The sequence below is a fragment of the Martes martes genome, assembly GCF_963455335.1.
Source record: "Martes martes genome assembly, chromosome: 14".
Classification (NCBI taxonomy): Eukaryota; Metazoa; Chordata; class Mammalia; order Carnivora; family Mustelidae; genus Martes; species Martes martes.
In genome coordinates, this window is record NC_137902.1 from 33,410,658 (window position 1) to 33,428,766 (window position 18,109).

An 18,109-nucleotide genomic window follows, 5' to 3' on the forward strand; every position below is an offset into this window, starting at 1 on the left:
GGTGTGGTTTGCTTTGCTGCTCTAGCTCAGAGAGGGAGACCCTCAGAGCACCCCCTGGGACGGAGTGCCCAGAAGGAACTACATCCTGGTCGAAGTCACTGAGGAAACCCTATAGGGCCCCTCACAGGATCCCCCAAAGATGGAGCAGAATGGTTGCTCAGCAGAGCTTTCAAAAAAACTGCCGGAAGCTCTTGGGCTGTGACAGAAGGTCTGGCTTAGAGTAGGATTCAGGGAGCACAGGATTAAAGAGTTCTTCAGGACATGAAATCCCTAAGCATTCTTAGCTCATAAGTCCTCAGAACATCTTAGATCAGCCAGGCAAGTGGCAAGTCGAGGTGACTATTCCAGAAAAATCACTGAAGGGAGAATCATCAATGTACCCATTAATGATAGGATATTAGCATCAATTGATACTTTGAATCATTTTTTCTTGATAGCTATATGAAGTGAAACTATTACACCTTGGAAGGGTCTGCTTATTTATATGGCAACTTTAATGACCTTTGGGGGAGACAGAAGGGTTTAGCATCAATGCAACATAAAATGGAATATTAATCTTTCCTTCTCTTAAAAGTCCTACGATCATCCAAGTTGCCTGGCCTTTTTCTAAAACCTCCACCTCTCAATTCCCCTCATTTCAAAGCTTGACCTTGGGAGTGTTTTAAAGGAACAAACCTTAATCTTGTTCTAGAAAGGTGAACATGGCAAAACATTTGCCCGTGATCCAAGCCTAATCAAGCCACAACATAAACAATAATCCTTGTCAAAAGACATGATTGTAAAAGGCAATCAATGCACCTGTTAACTGGGTCTTCCTGCCACACATCATAGTTTGGGATTTTGTTTTGAGTAGTAATGGCCAGCCTCATGCATTTTTGTTCCAAGACACAGTCTGTTAAGTCTAGTGGATAAAACCTGTCTTGTCTGTTGCTAGGATCTCTAACGTCTCAGTGGGGTTAGGCATGGAAAAACACTTACCACTACTTAGTTGTGTTTAATGTTTAGTTTATTAAGCTTTTACATTGATTAAGCACACTTTCCCAAAAATTTAAACACTATTATACAACTAGTAAGTCAAACAACACATTTCATGAACCAATTTCTTGAGTATTTAAATGCTGATTTCAAACTTCGTCGAGGTCTTCTAGCATTTCAATACAACAACGCAAACTTTGTGGCTTTCTGCTCTCAAATGAACACACACGGTACAGGAACTCTAAAAGTTCGTGTTAGACCCACATTTAAGTCCCTTTCAAAGACAGCAATCCCATGGGTTTCATTTACTTTGTTAAACTTTAAGCTTACCTTGGTAGAGTGATAATAGTCTTATCAGAAAAGAAAAAGACATCCACTGAGGTTGCAGGTTCTAGGTGAGTAAACGAGAGGTTCTTGGTGGGAACGCGGTTTTCCCACGGGAACTGAACTCAAACTGGCGTTTGTCCAGCTGTGTGGCTTCTTACAGTTGAGTTCACTTGCTGCCTCAAGAACTCTGCCAAGCGCAAACCTTTTCTTGTGTCTTCCTCTGTCACACTCAGTGTAGTCTCAAGAGGGTCCTCCTCAGAGTACTAGTAACTGCGTAACATCCTATTAGCATCTCACTATAATTAAAATAATGCAGAGATATATCTTCTAAGAGAAAGGAGTTGAGTCAACCCAGTCACCCCTCCCAGGGGACCATCACATTCTAACACAGTTTGGGACACTTCTACCCAGTTACTTTGTGTGACCATGGCATAGTTCCAATTTCTACCAAAAGTATGTTGTGTGCTCACAATTCCCCAATTCCACGCTTCCCTCGTACCCAGAGAGAGGAAAAAACACGTATCTGTATTCCATATACAGATATACACTTAAAAGGAAAAACAAAATAACCGGAGATGTTAACATTCCTCTACTTATAAAAATGAAAGTTAATTTAAAAATGAAACATAGTCTGTTATTGTTCACCATTCTTTTGTTTTTGTAACTACTTGTGGCTTCATGGTTCGCTCATTCTCTCAACACATTATCTATTGATTGTCCATTATAAACAAGCCGCCATATTAGCTTCTGTGGTAAAGACTTCATGTTCCCCCTCATCTGATCCTCTTCTCATCCCAGTTATATGGGAAGATTATTTTTTTCTGCCCTCTTCCCCTGGTAAGGTCATGTGACAAACTTTGTCTCTGGGTTGTGGTCATAAATGTCTCTTCCAGGTAAGAACAATTTCCTGCCAGCATAAGATCCCGAACTCTCCATGCTCCCCGCTGCCGCATCAGTTCCAGATGGAGGGGTCTCCTGATTCCAAGTGAGGATGTCCTGGAACAGAGCCCCCTGCTGACCTGAGATGGACAGGTAGCATGAGTGAGAAAGAAATCTTTCTCATTTTTAGCCTCTCAGAGATGAGGGCTGTCTGTTACTGGCAGCACAGCTGGGTCAATCCTGACTGTGACACTTGTACTCCGGGGATGCAGGGGATGAGAAAGCCTTGGTTGTAGTTTCACAAGCACTTGTGGTGGAGAAGGGAGATGAGAGCAGTACAGAAAGATCCATGAAGTATGGGACAGAATATGATAAATGCCAGAAGGGAGACCCCTAAACATGGCTATGAGAGTGCAGAAAAGGGATCCTATCTAGAATGGGCAGAGATGGGGGGTGGGAATGAGGTGTGTTCCAGGCGGTAGTAACAGCAGAAGCAATAGCATGGGGGTGTAGAGTAATGGGCTCAGGTTACAGGAGCCTCAGGAGGTGGGCTGAGGATTTTGGACCCTGGAGAGTTTGGGGGCGACAGGGAAAAACATTGTAAGTGTCCTTTTCTACAAACTTAATCTGGTAGTGCTTAGAAAGATGGGTTGGAGAAAAGGAACATTATACGTAGGGATAAGATTAAGAGGCTACATTGCATTTGGTTCACTATCAAATACCCTAAAAATGTGTATGGACTTTGACCCTGCAATTCTGCTTTTAAGAATTTATCTTGCAGAGGGCGCCTGGGTGGCTCAGTGGGTTAAGCCTCTGCCTTCGGCCCAGGTCATGACCTCAGGTTCCTGGGATGGAGCCCTGCATCAGGCTCTCTGCTCAGCGGGGAGCCTGCTTCCCCCTCTCTCTCTGCCTGCCTCTCTGCCTACTTGTGATTTCTCTCTCTGTAAAAAAAAAAAAAAAAGATTTTATCTTGCAGAAATAGAAGACTGTATGTGATTAATGCAGTTAGCAGGGTGTTCATCAAAAGTACAATTATAAAAGTAAAAGATCAGAAATAGCCTAGATTTTCAACAATAGGAGGCTGAGGAAATAAATAGCATTATATTCACAGAATAGAGAGCCACATTTATTAATAATCCTACTGTAAAGGTCTACTTATTTATATGAAGAAACATTTATGATATACAGTAAGTTGTAAGATAGTTGTGCAATATAATTCCACATAAATACACACACATCCAAGTGTATGTACCAAATGGTAACAGTGATTATTCCCGAGTGATGGGATTCAATGCATTAATCTTTTTCTTCTTTTTTGTTTATCTGATTTTTCTCAAATATCTATAATGAACATATATAATTTACATAACAAATTCATGTATTCATAAACAAATTTTTTAAGGTTATCTTCATAGGCTATGCGTGAGGTTGCTTGGGAATGAAAAAGTAAGAGACAAGTGTGAGACCCAATTCTAGGCAACAATTGACAGGAGCAGGCAATTGATTAGTTAGAAAAAACAAGCAAGACGAAGGGATCACTGGTGACTACTTTGCTTACTGCATGACATTTTATAAAGACAGATTAAAAAAAAAATTTTTTTTTATTTGACAGAGAGAGACACAGTGAGAGAGGGAACACAAGCAGGGGACTAGGAGAGGGAGAAGCAGACTCCCCGCTGAGCAGGGAGCCCGATGCGGGAACTCGATCCCAGGACTCTGGGATCATGACCTGAGCTGAAGGCAGACACTTAATGACTGAGCCCCCAGGCGCCCCAAGACAAAGACTTTTTTAAAGGGAAATATTGGAAGTCTGCCTTGTAGCGTGAACACAAATCTCTCTCTCCTTTTCTTGTCTTTGACTGAATCCCCTTGTCTTCACTGCCCTTCCTCCTGGATCACAAGAGTGAGCTCACAAGACCTTTGTGTCTCTTACTGGCTGGTCAGCCTGAGGCACTGAAAAAAAAAATGTAAGAAACAAATAATATATTTTTTTGAATTACCAAACAGACCACTTAGAATGAATTTCTAATGCTATACAATACATGTTGACTTTTTTAAATTTTTAGGCATTTCTAAGATATTACAGACATTGATTATCATTATCAATAACCAGGTCAATGTGAAAACTCCATTCCATTTACTCAGAATATTTTTAGAAATATAAGCCACAAAGTACTGGTAATAAAAAAGTGATCATGGGGTGCCTGGGTGGCTCAGTGGGTTAAAGCCTCTGCCTTTGGCTCAGGTCATGATCTCAGGGTCGTGGGATTGAGCCCCACATCAGGCTCTCTGCTCAGCGGGGAGCCTGCTTCCTCCTCTCTCGCTGCCTGCTTCTCTGCCTACTTGTGATCTCTGTCAAATAAATAAATAAAATCTTTTAAAAAAAAGTGATCATAGAATAGCTAACATTATATTATATAATCTGTGTCAGGTCCTCTTCTAAGACCCTTACATATATTAATTCTTCCAATAACCCAAGGAGGTAGGTACTATTATTGTCTTTATTTTATAGGCAAGAAATCAAAGCACAGAGAAATCAAGTAACTAGCTCAAGGTCACACAGCTAGTAAGTGATAGCGACCTATCCCAAAACTGTCAGTTTAAATAGGGTTAGATTAAAAAGGGTACCCATGAGGTGCACAATACATCATAATAGCTGCTCTAGGGGAATATACAAAGACATTTCCTGTAAGGAACTTTATTTTTACTTATTTATACACACACACACACACACACACACAGTGAATATTCAGAAAAAATATATATTTATATCAGAAAAAGATAGATAGATAGATATATATCAGAAAATGTTATTAAACACGAATTTTTAAAAAGTTAAATAAAAATTCCAAGAACTCTTTTAAAAAGCCTACAGAGGAGTACCTGGGTGGCACAGTCATTCGGGTGTCCCACTCTTGGTTTCGGCTCAGGTCACGATCTCAGAGTTGTGAGATGGTGCCCCGCGTCGGGTTCTAGGCTCTGTGCTCAGCCCAGAGTCTGCTTGGGTTTCTTTCTCCCTCTCCCCTCCCCATGCACTCTCTCTCTCTCTCTTTCCCAAAGAAATTAATCTTCTTTAAAAAGCCTACAGATGTACCAAAGAATGATTTTTCTTCCTTAAACTTTCTGCTTAGCAAGTTTACATTTTTCGATAGTCTACTCATAAACACGCGTAGCGCCTAACACTATCATTGCACTTAAGCATTTCGACAGGAAGCAATGCTTATGTAATAGCTAAAGCACGTGCGCCTGAGGTTGAAGCCCCAGTGTAAGTCTAACAATGTCCTGGATTCACCCAGTGTCCTCCAGACCACAGCACTGAGTTCACTTCTCGGCTGCACCTTACCCAGAGTCTCTGTTCCCTACCGTTACTCATCACAGAATGGCACTCGCAAAAGGTAGGGATTTCAGGCCTCTCCCAGCAGCCAAGTGCAAATGGGCTCTTTCACCTTGCACATCTGCTCCCAGGAATCTCTGTGCACACCTGATTGTTGGGTATGATGTGGTGTCTCAAAATAACTCACTTGGTGGGATCCATGTGATTTCCCCCTAAATTGAGGACCCTGTCTGATGGCTTTGTAACCACTGAAGGAAGTCTTATTGAAGAAATTAGTTTGACTCTTTGTACCTGGAAAAGTTGGCCGAATAATCTTTTCATTTTCCCACCAATTATTTTGGCATCTTTTAAATGTAGTCAGAAGATAAATGCTACCCCATTTCCTTGTTTTTCATTTTCCTTGGCCTCTCTGTCAGGATGTGGATATAAGTGTCAGTTTGCACAAAATGGAGCTTGGTTTGAAATGCTTCATTTTTATGAGGCCGAGGACGTAAAGTTCTTGCATCAGCTCTCCTTTCAATTATGGTAACATATATTTCCTTATTTCCCAGGAGCCAGTGGCCTGCTTGCTGCTGTATTCGGTAAGGCGGCACTAGCTTCATTACAGGTGCCCCCCACCCCCCACCCCCTGCCCCAAATCTCAGCAGCTTAATCCAATGGAAGTTTATTTTTCATTCACAGAAAGTCAGTAGCTGGTGGGGTCCCAGGCTGATGGAGGCTCCACCAGCTGGCAGAGGAGACAAGAGGGACAGCAAGGCTAACTGGACAGGAAACTTTTACAAGTCCTGTCTGGGAGTGACACACAGCACTTTTGTCCTCATTCCATCCACCACACTGAGGCATGTGGCTTTATAGAGCTACAGGAAGTGGGGAGGTTCCATCTGGCAGAGAAGTATCTTCCCAACAACTCTACACCATGGAAGAGGAATGCAAATTTTTTGGTGGAAGTCTAGCTAGCCACCTCGGCTACAAGTGGTAAATTCCGAGAAATTTTATTTTTTTAAGATTTTTTATTTATTTGAGAGCAAGCAAGCAAGAGAGAGAGAGTATGAGTGGAGAGAGAGGCAGAGGGAGAGGGAGAAGCAGGGAGCCAAACATGGGGCTCAACCCCAGGACCCCAGGATCATAATCTGAGCTGAAGGCAGATACTCAACCAACTGAGACACCCAGGCGCCCTCTGAGAAATTATATTTTAGAAACAACGACCTCCAACCAAATCTTTTTAAATGAATATTTTATGAAGTTTACCTAATGTGATTAATTTCAATAAAACAAATTAAGTCCATATCTATTAGTTGAGCATCTAGTAAGTGCAAGTCAAGGTAAATGTCATGGAAAAGTTGGGAGTAGGAGCAGATGTCAAGATGAATGAATCCCAGTCTGTTCATGAAGTATGGCAGAAAATGAACTTTTGTGTATATTATATACAATTACACTTACATCCATTAAGATTTCATTTAAAACAAAATCTCATCTTTAGAAAAAGAAAAATGTTTGCGATAAGAATATTTGTTTTGTTTTCTGATTAAACAGTTTCACCACAGGAAAATTTGAAAAGTACAAAAAGAACGAATCGCATGTCCTTAATTCTATTGCATGGAGGTAGTCACTGTGAACTTATTTTTTTCCTGTTTATATTATACATATACACGCATATGAAAAAATATTTTATGAGGACAAATTTCAAAGTACTGAAGCTAAAAACATCAGTTGACCTGTATTCACCTATTTGTAATCATGAAGAAATTCAAGAGAGAATGCCAAAATAAACTGTTTTTCTTTGCTGGCATCTGGGACACCAAGGTTCACGATTTATCATTAAAAGAGAGAAGGAGGAGCAGTGACAGCCCCTCTTACACATCTAACACGTAAATGAAAAAACATGTTGCAAAAACAATCAATACAACAATGCACTGAAATTCCCTCTATTCCGTCAGCATTTCTGTAGCATGTGCAAAGGCCACCCGAATATGTTCTAGAAGAAACAGATGAAAGGGAGGGGGCTATTGGGAGATATGGCCGTGATAACTGTCCAAAGGCAATCAGGCTCTCCCTCCATCACTGGATGTGTTGGAGGAGAAGCTGGAAGACCTTCTGGACTATGGGATGTCGAGGAGGGGATCCAAGCACTGGACCGGAGAAAGATGCCCCACGGTCCCTTCCCACGGAGAGCGCACCCACGCGACCATGGTGTATCCCCACACGTGGTCCCTACGGATTATACATCCCGGGATAAAACTGGCCTAAGCAGTCAGCTGGTTGGCCAGAAACGGGGCAGAAAGGAGTTAAATGCGCCATCCTTGGCATTCCGGGGAACCCCTAACCACTCAACTGAGAAGCAGGAACGGAGGGGAAGGTGGCAAGTAGAAGCAGAGAACCAGGCACGTAGATGTCCCAAGAGTTAGAGGAAGGCGCCTGTTTCTCTGCTAGACTACGGGATGTCACTCAGCCAAAAGCCGCACCTTGTGACTTCTTTGATCCATTAGAGGACCTGCAATCCTGACACTCAGTAAATTGTGCCATCACGCAGGCAAAATAACCCCTCACGGCGTTTTGACTCAATTGACCGTTGCCTACAGAATTTTGTTCACCTCCCCGCTTTGTCCGCTCCTCAGGCGAACTCGCCTTAGCTGTTTTGAAAACAAAACAAACTCCACTAGGGCCTTGCAAACCATAAACAATTGGTCAGGGCGCTTGCAAGTGGTTTGAGCAAAGTGCCACACAGCAAGGAGGCGACCACCGAGGCTGCTAAAGCATTTCCTGCCCTGACCCAGGTGCGCTTCTGGAGAATATTTAACAGGGAAGGTTTTAATGCTTCTAAAGATGTTGAAACTAAAGAAAAATATTGACCCAGAAGGTACCACAACTCTCCTGAAAGAGTAAAATGCATCCTTTATAAAATGAAAAACTATGGCCGAAATATTCCCGACCCCCTGCACGACCGGCCCTCAGAGGGCAGGGGGGCCGGTCTGGCAGGGCCGGGGCGCGGGCGCTAAGGCACCGGGCGGCATCACGGGGCCCGGCTCTCTGGGAGGCCGCGGCGCGCGCGCCAGGCCGACTCCCGCCTCCCGCCAGAGCCGCCGGGGGCCCCCGAGGCCACCCCAGGCCGCAGTTGGCGGCCGCTGGCACGGGTACCCGGCGACCAGGCCAGGGCTTGTTCCCGCGGCTCGGCGCCGTGGGGAGCTGGGCTCGGCAGAGGCCACCCCGCGCGGCCCCTGCACCGCCCGCGGCGGCCCTGGAGATGCGGCTCCCGCCCAAGGGGACCCTCCCCGCGCCCGGGCGGCGGTGAGTCAGGGCGCGTTATGCAAGTGCTGGCCGGCCGACCCGGCGCCTCCCCTCGGTCCTTCACCCCGGCCGTTACGAAAGCGCGACCCCCTCCCGCCCCGGCTATAAAGCGGCCCGGCGGCCCCCGGCGGCGCGCTTGCTTCCCTGGCTCCACGCGCGCCCGACGCCGCGGCCAGGCTTGCGCGCAGCTCCGGGCGGTGAGCGGCGGCCAGGCGGCCGGGGGCCGGGGTCGGGGCCATGCCGGGGTCCGGGTCCGGGGCGGGGGCGCGGGCGTGGGCGGACAGGGTCGGGGGCCGCGGCCAGGCGCTCATGGCGCGCGGTCTCCGCAGGAAGGACTCCGGGCACGATGGCGTGGGTGTGGGCTCTCGTGCTGCTGGCGGTGCTGGGCAGCGCCCGAGCGGAGCGCGACTGCCGGGTGAGCAGCTTCCGAGTCAAGGAGAACTTCGACAAGGCTCGCGTAGGTATCGGCCGGGCGGCCCTTTGGCCGCGGTCCCCGGTCCCCCGCGTTCTCCCTTCCCGGCGGCCGGGCGTGCATGCCGTGCCACCAAACCCTGCGCTCACCTCTTTCGCAGTTCGCCGGGACCTGGTACGCCATGGCCAAGAAGGACCCCGAGGGCCTCTTTCTGCAGGACAACATCGTCGCCCAGTTCTCTGTGGATGAGAATGGCCAGATGAGCGCCACGGCCAAGGGCCGAGTCCGTCTTTTGAAGTCAGAGCCCCCCCCCCCCACACCCCCTCCACCCCCCCACACCCCGGCTGAGCACGGAACCCGGACTGGGGAGGGAGGGGGCCTTCAGGGTGGGATGGTGGAAGGAAGCCCTTTGCAGGCCTGGCTTAAGATCTCCGTGACTTTTGCAGTAACTGGGACGTGTGCGCAGACATGGTGGGCACCTTCACAGACACAGAGGACCCTGCTAAGTTCAAGATGAAGTATTGGGGCGTAGCGTCCTTTCTCCAGAAAGGAAGTGAGTAGTCAGTTCAATGGAACCGTCTCTGGGGATGGGGGTCATACCTGACCAAATTGCTGGGATTCTTCTCCAGTGGCAGCCTGGAAAAGAATGATCTGTACGTGGCAGGAACCCTCAGCAGGGCCTGAGGTCAGGGAGGTGAGACTGGGACTAGTGAGGCACCCCCTCCCGGCCCACCTTTCACCTTCAGCTCCAAACGCCTGGCCCACACTCAGAAGGAACTTTGGGCTTGTCAGTGACCTCCTTCTGCCCTTTTCGTGTCCAGCCACTGTGCCAAGGTGTGTCTTCATGCTCAGACATCACACCTCCCCAAGACCCATCCCACATCACCCCTCTACCTGGTTTTGTATTTCCTCCATTTCATTGGGTTGAATCCCTGGGACAGCTTGATTACTCCGGGACCCCCAGCAGAGGCTGGGAGACCCTCATTCAAGGATGTAGGGAGCATTGTGCATAGGTTTGGCCCACTCCTGGGTGCCCTACCTACAGATGCTGAGATACTGAGCCAGGCATAGCGTTCTGGGTGGTACTGACCTCTTCCCTTCTTCTAAGCACTGAAACTCAGATGGGGGACAGGGTGTTGAAGATGCTCAGAAAGGCATCTTATAATTTGGGCTGATCCTAAGAACACACCATCTGCATGCCCTTTCTACTTTCTTTCCATTTCTCTTAAGTTTCAAATCTGGAATCTCTTTGGTACCTAGAGAATAAGGTAGGCCAGGGGGGACATATCATGGGATCTTAGAGATGGAGAGTTAACCCTACAAAGGGGCTTCAATATACAGATGAGTAAACTGAGACCGAGAGAAAGTAGTGATCTGCCCATGGTCATACAAGTTTGTGGGAGCCAGTGTCAAAAGCCAGGGGTTCGTTCCAACTCCCAGGTAAGAAGTAAAAATCATTTCAAATAATGTAGCAAAACTTGCTAGAATGATTCATTTAGTGTGAAAGGTACACTTTTCTGATACTGAACTTAAAAAATCAATATTGGGGATATAAGAGTATTAACTTTTAGTAAATGTAAACACATAATTGTTTTGCATTTTTAAGATGCACTCCTGAGAGGACTAGGGTTCCGTGGGTAATGCATTTGGGAAGGTGGGAAGTTGTCCCAGTGAGGAGGTGAGGTTTGCCTCTTTTCTCCTCCTCTTCCTACCAAACCAGATTCGTTTTGTTCTTACCTCTGGTAGATTGAGATTCAATCCGGGATTTCATTTGGAGGGGAAAAAAAACCCAAACTATTGAAATCTGGAAAGTGACGGCTGCAGGTATCCAGTGGGGCGACTACAACAGGGAAGGCTCAGAACTTAATTCCTCGCGAGGTCCCCTTTCAGAAAGCAGCAGGGCTGTGCGTGGCCGAGCACGTGGGTCTCAAGTCAGACAGCCTGAGTGCAGATCCTAACTCCACCCGCCACCTGTGAGAACTCGGGGGTTCCTTGTCCTCTCTGTGCCTCAGTCTCCCCCTCTGCAGAGGAGGTGATCATAATGCCTGCCTCATGTTGCTGCCTTAGGTGGATGCAGTGAGGTAACCTGTAGAGAGTCAGAGTGGGGTCTGAGACATGTGTCCTCTGTAAGTGTATAGTATCCGGGCTTTGGGTAAAAATCATATTTTATCTTCTGGGTACAGGATGAGAGGTCCCATAGAGACCTGCCGTTTAAGCCTCTCATTTTCCAAATGAAGAAACCGATGTCTCTGTTAGCCAAGTGACTGGCCCAGGGCCACGTGGCTACTTAGTGGCCCTGTGTGACACCTCTTTGCCCAAGGCATGAGAAAGGGCATGAGCCGTCCCTCTGTTTTCTAAGTAGCCCACAAACTGTATGATTTGATGCTTCAAACTTTCTGTGTTTTCCATGCTTTGGGGGTGTGTGGGTGGGGCTTCTACAAACTCTTGCTTTCTCTCCTTGTGCCAATTTTTCTCTCCCTTGACCTTGGTCTGGCATTAAACCCTGACTTGGTTGGGAGGGCCTGAGGCCTCAGAGAGTGGCCTGCATTCTCGGTCTCTCGCCTTCTACGTGTGCTGCCTTCCACCAAACAGGTGTGTTTAAAATGAGGTACGCTTTAACAGAGAAAATAACTTGGGCACAAATGCTCCCTTAATCTAAATCCCTAAGTCATATCATTTGAAAATTAAGTGTAATAGATTTCCGCAGTTGAATAATAAATTTCAGTGTCGGCAGACTCAGACCTGGCTTGCTGCCCCAGCCTGGGGCGCTTTCTGTACTGGCCTCCTTCTGTCCCTGCTCTACCAGCAGCAAACAGGACATCTCGGGGGTTATGGAGTGCCGCCGTCAACCAGTCTTGGTTGAACACAGGTTTCATCCCTGACTAGCCTCTCTGAACTTTGACTTCCTGATCTGTGGAATGGAGATAGAGAATAGCCCCTGTTTCCCAAGATTGTTGGGAGGACACATTAAGGTAATGCATGAAAAACGCTTAGGTTGATGCATAATAAGTGTTCAGAAAATATCAGCTTTGATCATCATTGTTTTGGGCCTCTCCTGAAAGACCTGGTCAAAGACTGTCCTTTGTTTTCTGGATAAAGCCTGTCCCTCTGCTGGTAAAGAGACCTTTGCAGGCTAAATAACATGGGCCTGCTTGTCTACAGCAGTTTCTTGAAGCCGGGATCCCTACTTCTAGATAGATCAGCTGGTTGCTTGTGAAAAGTGTAGATTTGTGAGCCCAAACCCAGGCTTACTGAAGCGGAAAGTCTTGGGGGTGGAGCCCCGGAGTCTGTAGGTTTCCTGTGGTCCTTAGGAATGCTCCTTCTGCACAATGAAGCTTAAGAAACTGCTCTAGATAATTCAATCCAAAGAATTTGGGGTTGGGAGGACCAAGTTCATTCTTTCACGGGGCACTCAGGCAGCTCATCTCCCATGCCAGGAGAGAGAGTCTAGTAAAGATTGTTAGGATTTGAATTCTTCGTTGTCTTTGAACTATTTAGCCAAAAAGAGCCTGGAGATAAACCAAACCAAACTTGGGCCTTTCTTTTAAAGTGAAGAACAGTAGTCCATTTTCTTAAAACCAAGCATTAAAAGTTACTTAGTTCTTATGTCAGAATTCACTCCTGGCAACAGTCTTGGAAAAAGGAAATTAAGCTGCCGATTGGCTGAGCTAATAGCTGCCTCGATCATGAATCGGGGTAACATTTCAAGGAAGAGTGCATGTGTGTCTGAGGGGCAGGCTGCTGGGGCGCCTCCGGCCGACACACTGAGCCCCACCACCAAGGAAGAAATGACTTCATTTGCTGAGGAGGAAGACGGCCCAGAGGCTCAGGAGCCTGTGAGGGGAGCCCGTGGTTAGGGTGAGGCCCAGCAGGCGGCTCGGCTTCTGTTCTTGACCCGTCCAATGAATAACAGAGCAGTCGTGTGTCAGCCCCCCCCCCCCCAGCTCTGGCCTCTGACACTGTCCTGTGGGAAAGCCAGGGAGGTACAGTGGTGGCTCATTCTTCCTCCTGGGGAGCCTAGAGGGACCCAAACGGGGGGCTCCAGGGCCCACTCCTGGGCAGCTGTCCCGCAGGCCTGAGTTCGGGCCCAACCCCTCCTCAGCTGGCACTCCAGGGGTTCTCAGAGCCAAGAGGTGACGTAAGGTGGGCAAGAGAGGCCTCCCTTATGGTCTTGGATGCTGGGGGACCCGGGTTCCTCTGCATTCCTCCCAAGTGGAACCAACATAGAGCAGAGACCATCTCCTGCTTCATGGCCTGGGCATGAGACAGAAGCATAGAGGCATTTGTTTCTTTTGTCTTGTCCCCTCTCCCTCCAACTTACCTGGAGACAGTGTGGTGGAGACGTTAGGCATGTGGGCTCCGGTTCTGTCCTGCTCTTTGTGGTCTTGAGTAACTTACTTACTTTCTCTGTGCCTCAGTTTCCCCATCAGTAAAATAGAAATAACAGCGTGCACTTCTGGGTAGGCGTGAGGGATAACTGAGAAAACACGGAATCTGTCTACATGGTGACTGATACATAATTAAGAGCTCAGAAAGTCCCCGCTGTGGTTCTGTGTCAATGAGAACGTTAAATTAAGTAGAGATGTGCCACTTTTTACCACGTCTAAGGTGTCTGGATACACTTGAGCATTGCTGCTTCTCCAGCGTGAATCTCTCCAGTGTACGTTCTTATTAACATTATTTCTCATCCTGCCTTTGCTGACGCTTATACCACCTTTGCGTACACTTCTTCCCGGCTTACCTCCCAGCCTCAGGAATGAATGGAACCTGAATTCTTCAGGGGCTCAGCTCTGCCTCTACCTTGGGAGATCCGAAAAGTACAAGCTCTGAGAAAGACTGTGTGGTGTTGGAGGGTGGGCCTCTTGTACCCTCGACACAAAAACCACTCTCTTTTGTCAGCGTGGAGAAGGGAGTGAGGTCACCAACAGAATTAGGCTGGAGCAGGGTAGCTGTGATGCGTCCTCCCGTGGACGGAGGGGCAGGAGGGCAGCGAGACAGAAGCTGGCAGCCATCAGACGTCAGCCACAAAAGCACAGATGTTGTTGGAGACTAGATGGAGAAGACCTCAGTAGGAAGGTCTGTTTTACGGTTTCAGTGGGCTCACATTCTCAGTTGTTCTTTGGACAGATACAGCACATTTATTGTCAGAGTGAGAGATGATCATTTAAGTGAAAGAGCGGCCCCCCCCTCCACCTCCTGACCCCAGGGTTCTTTTCTATGTCCTCCCAATTTTGTGAAAGCCATCAGAATTCTCTGTAGCCTCCTGCTTCCTAAAGAAATGAAACCAGTTTCAGGAAGGCGCCGGTTTCTCGAGGTGGGTATTCCCCTGGCCCCTGAGCCTGCCCGGGGAGAGGCACTGGATCTGTGGCTTTCTGGCTTGCAGACGATGACCACTGGATCATCGACACGGACTACGATACCTACGCCGTGCAGTACTCCTGCCGCCTCCTGAACCTGGACGGCACCTGTGCTGACAGCTACTCCTTCGTGTTTTCCCGCGACCCCCACGGCCTTCCCCCGCAAGTGCAGAGGATCGTGCGGCAGAGGCAGGAGGAGATCTGCCTGGCCAGACAGTACCGGCTGATCGTCCACAACGGTGAGTGGGCAGCGGGGAGCAGGGCGCTGCTGTGGTGTCAGCGGGCAGTGCATTTGGGCCTGCGTGCAGGAGAAAACAGGGAGTCTGAGAAACCCCATGGGGCCTAGCTTGCTCCTTCTTTTAAAATTTTCTAAGGTTTTATTTATTTGAGAGAGAGAGCATGAGCCGGGTGGTGGGCAGGGTAGAGGAAGAAGCTTCCTGCTGATCAAGGAGCCCGATGTGGGACTCGATCCCAGGACTCCAGGATCATGACCTGAGCCGAAGGCAGACGCTTAACCAACTGAGCCACCCAGGCGTCCCATCTTGGTCCTTCTTGACCAGATTTTTCATGGTACTGTTTCAGAAGGGGTAGGGGGAAAGCCGGGCACTTTTAATGAGGTAAAGCTTCGGAAGACAGGCGCTTCCTTTTTATCTGCTCCCCTAGCCCTGACCTGTGGCCACTTGATTTTATCCCTGGCTCCGCTGCCCCAAAGAACCATTTGACTGAATTCGTATTGTCCAGAGATTTGGTGACGCCAGTGAAGGGCCGGGCAGCAAATGTGGCCTTTGGCGTAAAAAGTGAAAGAGAGACATCACCATAGCAAAGTTCAAAATAGAACCATTTCAACAAATGCTCTTTTTCTCACATGGAACTAAATTACTGTGAAATTGCCTCACTGGACTTCCTCACTTATGTTTTTTGAGATTCCCTGGAACAATCATTGAATCTTTTTATAGATGTTACCTTTGTCGGATCTTGATTTAAAAACCAACAACGTTCTGGAGGAGAGTGCGCAGTCTGTTTTGAAACGACACCCCCTCACTCCCATAGGAAACTGAGTTTCGAAGTCCAAATAGGTACTGCTAAAATGCAGAAAAAGAGCAAAACTGAACTTTTCTGTTGATCATCTAACTAGCTGACCCACACGACACACAACAGATAGGAATCCAAAACAAAAACATTTTAAAAAGCAAGCTTTTGATGCTTCATCCTGGGCGCAGCCTAAATGTAGGGCGGGGGAAGGATCTCACCACAGCCAGGCCCCACGCCATGCCATTTACCTACATTACCACTCCTCAGCCCTCAGAGCACCTTGGGACGTACATACTCTCATTATCCACGTTCTACTGATGAGAAAACACAGGCAAAGAAAGATCACACAGGCTGTCCGAGGTCTCCCACAAGCAGCTGAGCTGGATGCAAACCAAGGTTGTTCTGTGACCCCAAGCCCCCTGTGGCACTGTCTGGTGACACCTGACACAGGACACGGTGAACATTCCGTAAAGCCACCCACACAGCTGCTGAGGCCAGGCTGATTTGGCCCCCACTTCCCGAAATAGGAGGATGTGTCCCTGATCCTTCAAAATACAGTGAGGCGAATTTAAGACAAGGCAAAGGCAGACTTTCAGACAGCAGATCCTATGCTCTCCACCCCTCTCTAGCTCCCAGAGAGTTTGGGAAGAGCCTGGAGGGTGCCCCTGAATCACAGCCACCTCTAGCTGTGACCTGACAACGAACAATTTGAACACAGCCAAGCCCTAAGGCTATCATGATATTCGCTGTGTACACTGAACACGGGGGCCAGCTTTCTGTCCTCAATGACTGTCTTCTCTATTTCAGGTTACTGCGACGGCAAATCAGAACACAACATTTTGTAGCAACATGGAGTTTCATTGGAGAAGTTCCCGTTAATTCACGCCGCCCTCAACTCGGTCTTATCTTAGGAGTTTAGCTTGCCCTGCTGTGCTCCCTTCCCCTCCACAAACACGGAACCTCAGCACGCATAATAGTACACATGGGGATAAGTGAATCTGCGCTCAAATGACTGTCTTTCCTGGAATTTTCTAAGGAATCATTTAAGGCTTAGGATTCCAGACTTTGATTTATTAAAATACAGTCACCCATTTCCTGTGATCCTGGGTTTTTATTTGTGCTGAGTCTGTGTCCTACAGAGGGTTGGGTGGGGTGCGCTTTTATAGACTAGGAAGTCTCTCCCTGCTCTTTATGATTTCTGGCCTGTTCTGGTGCCTGATCTCCATTATTAATGACTGTGGCTTCTCCTGACTTCCCAAAAAGGGGGCTTCCCCGTTAACCGAGGAAGGCCTTAACTACAAACCTGGCTAGGACACTGGGGGCCAAAATAGGAGGGGTGTGTTGACTAGGCCAGGCCAGTGAGCTCAAGGCCTCAGTTTACCCTAGGTCCATGAGGAAAGTGGGATGGTGAGCTCACCCCCAGCCCTTCATGGTCTCTAGCACTTAATTCACTTCTTAGTTCAGGTGTGGCCAAAATGTTGAGGGAGAGGTGGCTGGGCGCTTCCCCGGAGGAGTTAGGAGACGGGGCCCTGGAAACCAGATCCGGGGGAAGATCGTGGCGCCTCCCACTGGAGTGCAGTAAAGAGGCCAGCTGGGGATAGAAGTAGCGGGGCTGGGGGGAATCACCAGTGTCCACACCATCGGTGGCACCATGAACTCAGTATGTCACTGCATACAGAGCCATTTGCCCTCATTCCTCGGGAGTCCCCGGGAGCCTCAGGTTTTTATCTGGAAAAGGCATCAAGGTTTTGGTACCAGTCTTGGTTTTAAGTCAAAATCCAGCTCAGATACATATTAGCTGTATGATTTGGAGCTGCTTATGTGGCTTCTCTGAGCCTCACTCTTGTGAAATATGGGGAAATGGTACCTGTCTGATGGGGTGTGGTGAGGGTTCGGTGAGAGCACTGAGAGGCCGTGCAACCCTGGCGATGAGGCCAGGCTGACAGCTATGAAAGGTGTCGGGAAGCAGGGCAGGGCACGTGCGTGGAGAGACTGCTGCCTGCAAGCTGGTATATCAAAGAGCCAAGGGCACCCTGGGTCCCCCCACTTCGATGTGCTTTGTTCTCCCAGCAGCAAAGCGGGGAGACAAGCATCTGGATATGGGAATGCTCTGCCCGCCATTCACACTGGACAGCAGGCTCTCTGGGCCAGACTCTCCAGCCTCGGTTTGACGATCCCAGATGCCTATTAACATAGCCACACCTCACTTCACAAAACAGCTTTAATTCACCATAATCTAGTCACTGAAGATGAACAAAAGATCTCTGTCTTCTTGTTCTTAAGCTTGTGATCCCTATAAATCTTACTTCAGAAACAAGCTGTTCAGGAAACTTTGTGAGTGACAGCAATCCGCGCTGATTGACTCTACAACGAAGATTCGTTGACCGCCTACCGTGTACCAGGCCCTAAGCTGCTGCACTTTCCAGTCACTGCCCCGCCTCCAAGTGACAGCTCCTCTTTGGCTCTGGTTTCTCCGTCTCAGGGATGTTTCATAAAACCAAAGAAACA

At 48.0% G+C, this 18,109-nt stretch overlaps 1 protein-coding gene across 1 annotated transcript; it reads left to right on the plus strand.

The window, feature by feature from the left end:
* Window positions 1–8,856: 8,856 nt before the first annotated feature.
* Window positions 8,857–16,692, plus strand: RBP4 (retinol binding protein 4). Its single transcript, XM_080822743.1, has 6 exons — window positions 8,857–8,997; window positions 9,130–9,257; window positions 9,373–9,509; window positions 9,659–9,765; window positions 14,596–14,808; window positions 16,409–16,692. The coding sequence occupies exons 2-6, from the start codon at window positions 9,147–9,149 to the stop codon at window positions 16,444–16,446; spliced, it is 606 nt and encodes a 201-aa protein (XP_080678869.1). The 5' UTR covers window positions 8,857–8,997; window positions 9,130–9,146; the 3' UTR covers window positions 16,447–16,692.
* The last annotated feature ends 1,417 nt before the right edge of the window (window positions 16,693–18,109 follow it).